The sequence below is a fragment of the Ceratosolen solmsi genome, unplaced genomic scaffold, assembly GCF_000503995.2.
Source record: "Ceratosolen solmsi marchali unplaced genomic scaffold, CerSol_1.0 scaffold63, whole genome shotgun sequence".
Taxonomy (NCBI): Eukaryota; Metazoa; Arthropoda; class Insecta; order Hymenoptera; family Agaonidae; genus Ceratosolen; species Ceratosolen solmsi.
In genome coordinates, this window is record NW_011948437.1 from 16,824 (window position 1) to 30,258 (window position 13,435).

At 24.3% G+C, this 13,435-nt stretch overlaps 1 protein-coding gene across 1 annotated transcript; it reads left to right on the forward strand.

Moving 5' to 3' along the window:
- Window positions 1–5,174: 5,174 nt before the first annotated feature.
- LOC105365173 (probable allantoicase) lies at window positions 5,175–13,435 on the forward strand. Its single transcript, XM_011503266.1, has 7 exons — window positions 5,175–5,621; window positions 7,340–7,402; window positions 8,283–8,493; window positions 8,951–9,036; window positions 9,770–10,132; window positions 12,753–12,935; window positions 13,138–13,435. The coding sequence occupies exons 1-7, from the start codon at window positions 5,568–5,570 to the stop codon at window positions 13,390–13,392; spliced, it is 1,215 nt and encodes a 404-aa protein (XP_011501568.1). The 5' UTR covers window positions 5,175–5,567; the 3' UTR covers window positions 13,393–13,435.

A 13,435-nucleotide genomic window follows, 5' to 3' on the forward strand; every position in this document is an offset into this window, starting at 1 on the left:
TATATATATATATATATATATATATATACATTGAGCCTCTTATTCTGCATTTTGCATTTATTTTGGATTAATACCTCTTATTTTTTTTAATTTAGAATTGATTTGTTATTTGTTATCCAAATATCAAGCATCCGATATACGATTAATAATACATTTTATTTAGTCAGAGTATTATATGAAGAAAAAAAAATAATTTCATAAAATATTTTAGTTACTTATATAATTAAATAATTTTTAATAGATAGCTGATTAAATATTTTATATATCATAATAGAATACAGAATATTATAGATAATTTGTATTTATAAACAATAATAATAAAAATAAATGGTATGTATAATGTCATTTAAATTAATTATCTTTATTATTTAATTATTTATATTGTTCCAGGTGCGTAGTGTACTCCATTGTTTATTAAAAAAAAAAAAAAACAAGCAAATATCTTTAATTTTCAAGATATTTGTAAATTTTAATACACATCAAATGATTTAGGAAATTCCATGTTACTATTAAAATGATTAATTATAGATAATTATGTTTCAATCAACAATTATATATATATATATATATATATATACATATGTGTGTGTGTGTGCGCGCGCGCGCGCGTGGGCATGTGTCAAGAAAATCATATTATATAATATCATAAATTTTAATAATCAAGGTTACAGTTCATTTGTACTTTTTTCAACGTGAATTTATTTAAGTAATTTGTATATTCCATTTTAAAAAGATTTTTTTTTAATTTTGTACATTGTTTAAAAAAATAATATTATTTATTTAAATATCCTTCTAACAAATCTCCATTGGCTCCAATAAAATTGCAGACAATGGTTACTAATAAAATACAAACTTGAAATATGAAAAACCATGATAATCAAATAAAGTCAATATGATATATGGAAATGTGTCATACTAAAATATCTTTGAATAAGCAAGATAGATCGAATTATCACGGAGAAGGAAAAGACATTGAAGACACGTGGCTGCTCATCGTGGCGCACTTATTGGCAGTAAAGTTAGTATCTTAAAATAGTAATATTTGAAAAGCAATAAAATTAATAGCATTTTAAGATACGTTAGTACACATAATCAGACATTGAGTATACAATGGTGATTTCCGCACTTATTTACATTGTGAACGCAGATATTAACGTATGAGATTAAAGAAGAAAAAAGATAAATTGCGGTAAAAATCTTCAGAAATCCTTTATCAAATATGAAAAATAAAGCTAAGTAAATAGCCTTATTTATAAAACTCAGGTATTATTTCTGTCATTTGTAAAGCAATATTTTTATAAATCTTTAATTAAATTTGATATAAAATCCTTCAACGTCTTTTATTTAAAATAAACAAATGTTGTTTTACTTTTTAAAAGCTGGAAATTCATAAAGCCAAAATTTATTTCAATAATTGCTAAATAATTTTCAAATGAATAATTTTGATTAATTAGAAATCTTAAATTTCACAGTTTCTGCATAAATTATTACTAATTCATTAAGAAAAATATTTTGCTGTTATCGTTAACATTACGATTTCAAGTATAGAAATATTCAAATGCATTATTTTATCGTCATAATACTGTTAACTTTTCACGTTATAAATGATTAATGGTAGGTTCTTGTAACTTATAACTTTCAATTTATTTTAACTAATATTATCAATTTTTGGTTTGTACAAATATATTTAATGTATTAATTATTTAAGTTTATATTGTTTTAAAATTTAATTACAAAAAATATAATTGAACAAATCAAACATAGAATTAAATTTATCAAGCTTTTAAAATATTTTTATATGATAAATGTCTAATTCAACAAAATTAATCGTTAAATTAATTGAAGCTCATCTATCAACGGTATTGGTTGAACTAGTAGTCTAGGTTAATAAAAATTAATTTTTCAAAACGTAACGATATTAATATAACAATTGGACCTAGAAATGAGTTATATTTATGTCCAATACATTAAAAATTTATATAAATCTTTAAATACACAGCCTTGACGATTAAACTAAATATAATTAAACATTTATTTATTTGTAATTTAAATTTAATTTGAATTGATCAAATATATTTACTTCCATGTTAAGTGTGTGTGTGTTTGTGTGCGTGTGCGTGTGTATGTGTGTGCGTGCGTGCGTGTGTGTGTGTGTGTGTCAATATATATGTATAAATATAGATATCAATATGAATTGCTTATTTCATTTGAAATTTTTAAAATATGTATAAATGTAATATTAGTTAATATAAAAATTAGTTAATAAAATACAAAGCTTTAAATACGCATTAGACAATAGTTTTACAATTTATAATATTATTTTGATTGATATTAAATTAAAATTTATTTTAATATAGAACTAAGGTATTTATTAAATATATCATGATATTCAAATATATATACAAAAATTAAATGACATTACATTTTTAAATATAATAAATATTAAATATTGAATAGAATTTAATATGTATTAGTTGTATACATTTATTTATAACGTATATATACGTTAATAATATAACTATATATATATATAATATATATATATATATATATATATATATACAATATATACAATATATATATATATATATATATATATAGGAAATGCTAAAATTTTGAGATAGGATTAAATGATTTAATTAACATTTATAAATGCAGATATTTTACTCTACATATATATTTTTATTCTTCGTTAAATAATTAATTTTTTATTACAATGAATTATCTAAAATTAAATATTTACATAATATTTTTTGGAGTTGTTAAGTATATATGATAAACTGCTAAAGATATAAATTTGTACATAAAATATTAAATGGACAGATAATAGTTAAATTGAAAGTTTTTATAAAAAAAAGTCTAGGAAATTTATTATTTTATTAATTAATATTATTTATGAATCTTCTGATTTAAACAATGAACTTAGTGAAGGGTTAACATTGAATGTAAAATTTAAAATATATAGTATCTATTTTTAATTGTAATAATTTGATTTAATCAATATTACATTCAACAACACAAGCATTTCCTTAGAATCAGAGTTTTATTTTTAGCATCAACATTCAATAATAAAATAATAAACTTTTATTTTAGGATAGATCCATAAATACCTTGATTAATACCAACTTTGATAATATCGTGACATAATAAAAAAAAGTCGAACAAGAGACATAAGAAATAAAACATAGTGACATAGTCACAGGTATTATTCTCAATACAAGATGATATAAGAAAAATGTATTCTATTGAGAAAAATAATCAGGAATAATTAATCGGATGAACTTTTACAGATTTCGAGTTAAATATAGATAATGCTGGATTAAAAATATACTTAATTTTAAGCAAAAAAATTTTTTTAAGCATATTCTATTAGTCAAACGTAAAATAAAAGATTATGTTATTATCTATAATGGAATAATTATTTTTTGTGAAACTTTTTTAACCAATAAAAATAAAATTTATTTACAAATAAATTAAATAAATTTATTAAAATTATAAGTAAAATTTACAACAATTTACGAAAAATATACTATTAAGAATTAGATACTAATTAGATATATAACATGAAATAAGATTATAAATTATTGAATATCACACATTAAAATTATATGACAATAAATTTATGAATTCGTTATTTAATTATTACTTACAACAATCATATTATAATAATTTTTAAATAGTTAAAATAATATTATATTCGTATGGATGAATAAATGACTATTTTATATAATTTATTATTATAAAATGTAGCCTTTCAGATGTATCGTTTTTTATTTCGTTAATAAGAATGTCAAGTAAATAAACGAAAGAATAATAATCCTAATTATAGAAAAATATCATGTTTGGTTGCGTAAAATTGTAATAATTTATTATTCCTCAAACTTTATATTCATTTCAGTAAATCTAAAATATATTTATGAATACGAAAATTAATTGATTATTGTATAATGATGTTGTATAAAGTTTTAATATATATACATAGTTTAATATTACAAATTCAATTAGTAAACATAAGTAATTATTTTGAAATTTTATTTGTATTTATATTCAAGTTCGAATATTAAAATTTTGACAATATAAACACTTTCATGTACGAGAAAGCAACAGATCAGTAACATACACATAGATTCTAAGCTGATTTAGTATACAATACCTTATACATCACACTATATGTTATCTCACATTTTATATAAAGTAAAAAGAGGCTCAAATGCATATGAAGAAAATAACGAAGGCGAATGAACGCATTATCACAATCGAAGATATGAATTTTTCCACGTTATATATATATATATATATATATATATATATATATGCATATGTATAGGTATATGTATATAATAACTATTTCATATTAATTTTATATTATAATATAATTCCAATTTGTAAATCATTGCATTGTTGTTGTAAATTCTGTAGGAGCATTTGATTGAATTTATATTACACATATTATAAAATACCTATTGCGAAATAGTAACAATAACGAAAACAGCAGAATAATAAAAATATATCTTATATCTCTTATATCTCTTAAATAAAAGAGCGCGCAATAAAATTAAATTAATATTTATCAATCAAGAAAATCAATACCATTGGTACTTATTTTGTATTAAAATTTTAGTACTTTCATTTTTTCATATACAAAAATTTTAATTCTCTCAAATTATTACTTTACTAATCAATATCTTTTTATCATTTCGTGTTTAATAATTTTAATGATCATCAATGGCATGTTTCATAGTATAAAAATGTGCATTGCATTATTTATTACAATTTCTTATCTATTTATCATCACTACTAATTCGTTATACACGTTTTTTATTTCATTTTATTGTATTTAATATTTTAACCGTAAGACTAGCAATATTAGCCAAAAAATAATTGAAATTCTTCATTATATTGTTCGAGTTAAAGTTCATTTTCATATCAGTGAATATTTTATTCTGCGTTTATCAAATCATAATTATTATTTACTGATTTATGAATTTCGATGTTTTATTCACTGAGAGACATAAAAATTATAAATCAAATCTTCATTATTAACATGTATTTATAAGAAAAATTAAAATAAAAACTATCCCTAATAAAACCATAAATAACATTCAATGATTTTATAATCCCTAATTAGTATATAAGGCTGTAATTATGCGCCTATGAGCGGAGCAATTATTTTACATTATACACTAACGAGTCAAAAAGTTTATTGACACGAATGTACTTCTCACAGAGGAAATTTTTACATTATCTTGAAAATGTCGGTGGGGAAAGTCTATGTACTGAAGGAGCAGAAGATAGAAGAAGATGCTCTTAGATAAAAAAAAAAAAAACATTGTGTAGTATACAAAGTTTTCAAAGCGAAGATAACGTTGTTACGACTACATAACGAGCTGCCCTCGGTTCAATCGACTCAATTAAGTCTATGAGTTTCGTATTGCGTGTTGCTCAGCTTTCGTGAAACGGGTCATCATAGGTTAGATTTTCAGGTTAGTAGGTACATGCTACTGTGTGCAAAGTTCTGACAATTGATTAGAAATTATTTGATGAATTAATTGCTTACCAGTGAGAATATGGAGAAAGTGCCAAATTTTATTCAAGGATTGCAAGAAGTTTCCACGGAGGAGGTGAATATATATTACATTTTATCATAAAAAAAATTTAATACAATTACTTTGGATGTACATAAATAATTATTGACAATTGCACAATTAAATTCACACACACACACACACACACACACATATATATATATATATATATATATATATATATATATATATATATATATATAATGCAAATAATTTTTATATAAAAATACATTATAACATTAAATTCATATTTTACGTCATGATGGATATTCTTAGTCTAATATATCGTATAATACTTATTATTATGTAAATTAAATAGTTTTATAATAGTATTAGTTAAAATACTGATTTTGTCAGTATATAGTAACTATATCCGTTACATTAATTTTTATTGTTTACCAACATAAAGTACTATTTGCTTCTAAAATAATTGAAATCAACTTTAATTAGTGAATATGGATTTGCTATATTAATAAAGCAGAGGATCAGTTTATTAAGTATTTCAAACTTAATAATTGTAACAATCAAAAGATACCTTGTTAGAATGAATATAAATGTAATTAAAAATTAACCACTAAGAGCAAGAACAAAGTAATAAAGTACCTAATTTATTAGTCAAATATTGCCTACAATATTGAGTAACGTATTCATTTATTTATATATTATAACTTATATATTATAAATAATACAAATTGTTTATTAGTTATAACTGAAACGTAATCCTTTAATAGATTTAGAATTATAAATTTATCCATTTCACCGAAATTATTGTGTGATTTCAATTTTTCGGACTAGTGGTATCATTCAAATGACTCAAACAAAAAATCATTCTATATAATGTTTCTTCGAATGTAATGTAAATTTATAGGCTTTTTAAAATCTATTTTAAGTTTATAAGATTGTTTTATAATTCATTTACCTAAATAAAATAGTTAAATAAGCGACATAAATTATCAATGGTTAATGCATCTGATTATTTAAAATGATATTTTTGACGAAATACTGTAGTTATTTAATTTAAATAGTCTAGTGAACCATAATATAAGATTTCCATTACATACTATTTATATTTACTATAAAAATAATTAAAATGAGAAATACACGAAAGTTAGATAAACTTTACAGTTAAAGGCCGTGTTTGGCCTTGGAAGTTTTTTTTTGTTTTTGTTTTTGTTTTTTTTTTTTTTTACATTATGCATAGCACGGTACGACTGCACATTACGTACGATGTATCGCTATTATGACGACAAAATACATATGTTTTGAAACATGTAAGCGTTGCGCGTTTCTTCGTGATTTTATGAACTCTATACATCCGCTCACGCGACAACACGATGTGACGATTTTATCAAAACAAACAGATGATAAAGCAGTTCATTGTACAATATAAAACTAGTTTAAAGATGGAGCAAATCCATATTTTATTGAATTTGTTTTGATCGCGTTATTCGTTTTATTAGATAAGGATAAACTTTCGATTCTTCATTAAAAATATAATAGAACACGAGAATTATTGACAAGTGAAGATTAATAATCTATATTTCAGTGACTTATATTATTAATACTACATAACGATTGATTGTAATGTTATAATGTTAATATTTATATGTATGTTATTTTTATAATATTATTATGAAATTTATATCTTAATGTTATTATTATTATTCTTATCATTATATCACATATAATGTTAGTTATACAATTTATCTTAAATACAACGAATGTAATCTAGCCTTCCTTTATATTAATTTTAGAGTGGCGGAAAAATACTTTTTGCAACGGATGATTTTTTTGGAGTCGCCGAAAATTTATTAAAGGTAAATCTTTTGTCATTCTATATATTGATGTAAAAATTTAAGAACTTTTTTTTAACTCGTATTATAGCGTTAATTTTAAACACGCTTTTTGTTGCTAAAATAACAAATTTATGCATGTGCGTGTTATATTATAGTTTATATAAAAAATATATAAAATATAGCTTTAACATTTATTTACAAAAATATGTTTCATACACATTATAATTTTATCATTATATTTATTATTTATTTACATTTATGTATTACGTAGAAAATGTACTATTGTAAAATTCTATTATTAACGAAGGACTTTCTTATCGCTAATAATGTGTCATACTTTATTTCGTATCCTATTTAACCTTATTTTTTCTTCTATGTAATAGAAAAGCATTATGTTTCCTGATTAACGTAAGAATTGAAATTTATCTGACATGCTTATTTTGATGAAAGTGTAATCTAACTATGACTTACACTTTTCAAACAAAGCAGTGGAAAGTTTGTTTGATTTGCCAATATTTCACAGATGATAATGATCATTTGTTTTCTTAATTATAGCTATATTATCTCTCAATCTAAGTAAGAATATTATTGATTTAAATAAGCAAAATATAGTGTAAACAAGACTAGTAAAACAATTAAAGTATCCTGAGATTAGATTGTCGTTAAAATTAGACAATTACTTTTATTTTTAAGTGCCTCCTTACGTACTTCAAATACCTAACAATACATATATAAATATATATGACAACGAAATTTTCATTCGCGCTTCTATTTGCGATATTTCTAAGCGAAGGCTCCGCAAAAGATTCACATCATTATAAGACGACAGCACGAATTAGCACGAATTAGCACAAATACGAGATTTTGCCCCTGCATAAAGTGACGCGTATTCCTATTTCAGACGAACGAGCCGTTATGGAATGACGAGTACACGGAATTTGGGAAATGGATGGACGGGTGGGAAACTCGTAGGAAAAGAATCGCTGGCCACGACTGGGCGATAATAGCCTTGGGTGATCAGAGCAACATTCGCGGCATCTGCGTCGACACGGCATTTTTTACAGGAAATTACGCGCCAAGATTCTCTTTGCAAGGAGTTTGCTTAAGTCATGGTAATGCAGTTAGTTACAAGTACATTTTTCTCTTGTTTCTTTCTCTGTGAGAATCCGCGTTTTCGGCACCATTCGCCTATTATATTCCCTTTCAAAGTGGACGGACATGTGTGCACGGCATTTCCATAAGGCATAAGCGAAGGCTTGATAATGGTACGCGATGTGCAATATTTTGAAATCCATGGATGTTTGTAATGAGTTTGCGTAAAGTAAATCGCAGCCACGCGTCCGTTTCATTGTGAATCTGAACTTTCAATTAAAATAACGCGTACTAAAAGCTATATATCACAATGACTTTGTCATTGGAAATAATGAGCCGTTACTCAATGAAAAGTAGTAAATCACGATCAAGTTTTAAAAAATATTGAACTGAGCAGTATGATTTATGACTGATACGAGCCGTCTAGACTTGATTAAGAAATATGAAACGCCAAATACAATGATTGATAATTTTCAGTTGAAGGAATTCAAAATCGTAGAAATCGAATGGGAACAGCCGCGGACAACAAGGAGCTGGAAAAAGTGTCGGAGCTGGACTCGGAGGTAAATATTCATTAAATTATTAAAAATATTAAGGATGAAATTTCCTACATAACAATAAATACTTTTTTAATTTTTTGTATTTCATTAATCGAATATATGAAATAATCATTTATTTAATTTATTTCATATTTTTAATTGTACACGTATATCATTATATATAGTCAGTAAATATAATATCGTACAAACGATATCTGTAAAAAAGCATTATTTTTCTTGTCTTTATCACAGCTACTAATTATAAATAAAGCAAGTACTTATGTAAACCAAATCTAAATTATACTGATTTATATACAAGTTTCATAATAAAAGCTCCGATAATTATTCTTTTATTTATTTTTAATTCCACGGTAGACTTACGTATTAAAATAAGTGGCTTTAATAATCTTACTATAATTGATATTTATTCGATGTATTTTTAAACTCGTAATAATCAAATAAACAAAGATAAAACCCTTCATATTTATTGTACCACAATATTATTATCGACAAAACGATATAAAATTGTATGTTATGATGTTGGGTACAATAATTTAAATAAAGCTTCAGTTTGCAAATCAATTAATTTTTGGATAACCAACTACTCTTATTCATCGTGTTTTTCTTAATTATATTAATTATAATTCATTGTTTATCTTGCTCATCTAATAACAATGGCGCGTGGATGGTAGCCATCAACGTACCATCGTTCATTTGCCTCGTGAAAGTAATAATTTACTGATTATTTTGCTCTAAGAATTGGGAAACGTTAATGCCAATGACAACGTTGAAAAGTGGCAAACCAGAGACTCGAAAGCACTACTTTGAACTAAGGATCGGCAAACAAACTTTTACTCATTTGCGCTTCAACATCTTCCCTGACGGCGGAGTCGCACGACTGCGCATCTACGGAAAGACCTTGAAGTCATCGCTAATAACTGGCTTGGAAGTAATGAAACAGCTACACGGCAAGTGCATTGAGTTCAGCAATGCGCATTACGGACACCCAGACGCTTTACTAAGTTCATGGCCGTCCAAAGGCATGTACGACGCCTGGGAAACAGCAAGGAGATTGGACCGGCCGCCGAAGATCGACGTAGACGCTTCGGGATTCATGCAGGTAACAACCCGACAGTATGATTCATTTATTTTTCTGATTGCCGACTAGGGAACGAGTGCTTGAAGGGTCAATTTTATACAAAGTAAGTTTGGACTGAATTTATGAGAGAACGCATTTGTTAATATCGTAATGGTGCTTTTGGAGATTGAAAATGTTTAAAATTACAATACTTATAAAAGCTTTAATTTATTATTTTTAAAGTTCCTCGGGCTATATAAGACATCGTCAGTCTTATTCATGTGCTCTTAAGCTCTTTCTCAAATTGATTCCAGTTATTTGCATATCGTAGAGAAAGCCATTAACAGAAAATACACTTAGTTGATGTAGACAGCCATTTTCCACATCAATGACGAAAACATTAATTACTGTCTGCTTTCATAATGGTTTTATTTTATATTTTCAAGTAAAAATTACCATCATAGAACATTATTCCAATACAAAGTTCTAAAGCTCAACCGTAATTATATCATCTTAAATCCATTTTCTACTCATAAATGAATACATTAAGATTAAACGATGCATGTTACGGTTATTCTAGAACTCCTTGTTTCTACTGTTGTTAAATTATTTTGTCTTCAATTACTCGTCATTTTAATGACTAATCATTTACCGATAAACTCAAAGTTTCCATATATTAATATTTATGGTTATTAACATACAGCAAAAATACAGGCGAAAAATTATATATTAAAATAAAATTACTGCATTAATAACCATTGGGAAATAAAAAAAAAATTTTAGACTTAGTTAAATGACAATAATTTATTAATATATATATATATTTTTTTTTTAATAACAATGCATTATACGCTACATTCTGCTACTCATTTTTACACTTCTTAATGCACATTTAATATTCTCGAAAAGACGCATTAAACGAAAAATACTTGAATTTCCATGTACAATGATAAATTCATTAGTCAGTGAATATTTTGAAAATAAAATAATCAATTATTGTTATCTTTATTGCACCATAAAGACAATATAAAATTTCCTACAATTTAAAATATACTCATTTTTGTACTTTGTTCCTTTTTTTTTTTTTTTTAATATACAATTGTAACTAAAAGAAAAAATTGTAAAAATTATTTATAAAAACTAAAATGCTAGCATTATAAACATGGAAATATATATTCAAATGAAATTTCTCAATATTTTTGATACGCTAAGCCTAACAATACAAGTATTAATTTAATTATATTACAGTTTTTTTTCTATAAGTAAACATAAAAAATATCGGTTTGTAGCATTGTATAGTGAAACGTATAAACACAAGTTATAAACTAAAAGCTTTTAAAAATTATATAAATTCAAATACAATGATAAAACGAATATTATAAAAAATATGATAAAATTACGATTAATGTAATATATATTTATATATATATATATATATATATATATTTTTTTTTATTTACAAATGTAATTACTATTTAAATCAGTATTTTTCTAAGAAGTAATCTAATACTAACGCAAGTAATTAAATATATTTAATAATTACATATGAATGAGATTGAATTCTGGATGAATGTTGGAATATAAGATATACTGTAAAATTAATATCTTATATTATAAATATCAGGAGCAAAATTTAGTATACAATAATTCAAATAAAAAATGAGAGTGCAACATAAATAGGTAAATCTGTCGTAAAAAAATGCTACTTTCAAGAATGTTGTAATCGTCATAACATACCTCTGTTAACTATAATTATAATGTGTAAATAGGTTGTAATTACTAAAAAATAGTCATGGCTGCTCTGAGTACTTTAAGACATAAGAGAGAGATTTCAAAACTTAAATTATAATTCACTTAAAGTTTGTATATAAACTATTTTAATTGCGTTGACTAAAGATCAATAGCTATATATTTTTTAGTATTATATATATATATTTCTGAAATTGTAACTATAGTAAAAAAAAAATATTCAGGACAATTAATGCATGTATTCATTAAAGTAATAAAATTCTGATAAAAAATAATTTAAAAATATAAATATTATAAAAGATATAAGTTATAAAATATAACTGTAAGTATGATTGAGAGATATAAATATTTAGAAGAACAATAAAATTTGTATGTACAAAATATACTTAAAAGTAATGAAAAATAAGTAGGTAAAAAGTAATTAATATTTTATCTATTGATATCTATAAGGATTCATGCTTGGTTTAAAAAATTATTAGTAACAAATCCTTAAGACTGCATAATGTCGTAAGGAAATCGATCCAAAAATGAATAATTGAAGAAATTAATTGTAATGTATATATATTCCTCGATTTTATATGTATTATGTCGAAAAGTACTTATGATTGAATGAATACAGATATACGATTATAAAATTTTCTTCAAATTATGAAAACATTTCTTAAGAAAATATTTAAAGCTTATAAAAGTTTTCTCTTTAGTTAATTAAATAAGAAAATATATAAATTATGACGAAGTCTTATAACTTATACAGTTATTGTAAAACAAAGTATCTACGCTTTAAATTCAAGTAATTATTATGTCTATGAAAATTTAAAAATATTCATATCAATCTTACAAATAAAAGCCCAACTATTAAATAGTATCATTACAAGGGAATATATCATAATGATAATCTTATTTATATCCACAGTTTAACGGCGAAGAGTGGGCGATATTTCAGTTGGAGAAAGCTGCATTTGTTAATCTCGTGGAAGTTGATACAACGCATTTCAAGGGTAACTGCCCCGACAATGTAAAAATCGAAGGAGCTTACGTCGATTTCGATGAAAATTTGAAATCAGCTACTTGGGACACAATTTTAAATCGAACCAAGGTAAATAATAATCAAATTATCAGTGATGTTGCGTAACTGCGATTATAATTTTCGCAATTTTCTTTTAACAATACTATAAAATTATATATTTATAAATTCATCTTTCAAAAATTCTGTTGGAAAATTTAAAATTATCTTAATTATGATCGATATATTTTTAAATGAACGCAGAAGAATTAATTGATTATCAATATTTTTGCAGCTAATGCCAAATAAAAGGAATGGATTAAAAGATCCTTTCATCGAAGTGATTAACAAACCAATTAATCACTTGAAAATTGTAATAGCACCTGACGGTGGTCTTGCGAGAATAAGAATTTATGGCACCGACTGGAATTTATGTAAAAGAAAAAAAAATTTCAGCGAAAAAGAAAGAATCAGCAGCGTACAAGATTGGGTAGAAACTCCTCAAAATGGCAATTTTCTAAATTTTATCAACGCATCGCCAATTTATTAACTTTAGACAATCCATGACAACGAGTATATTTTTATTTAATTTT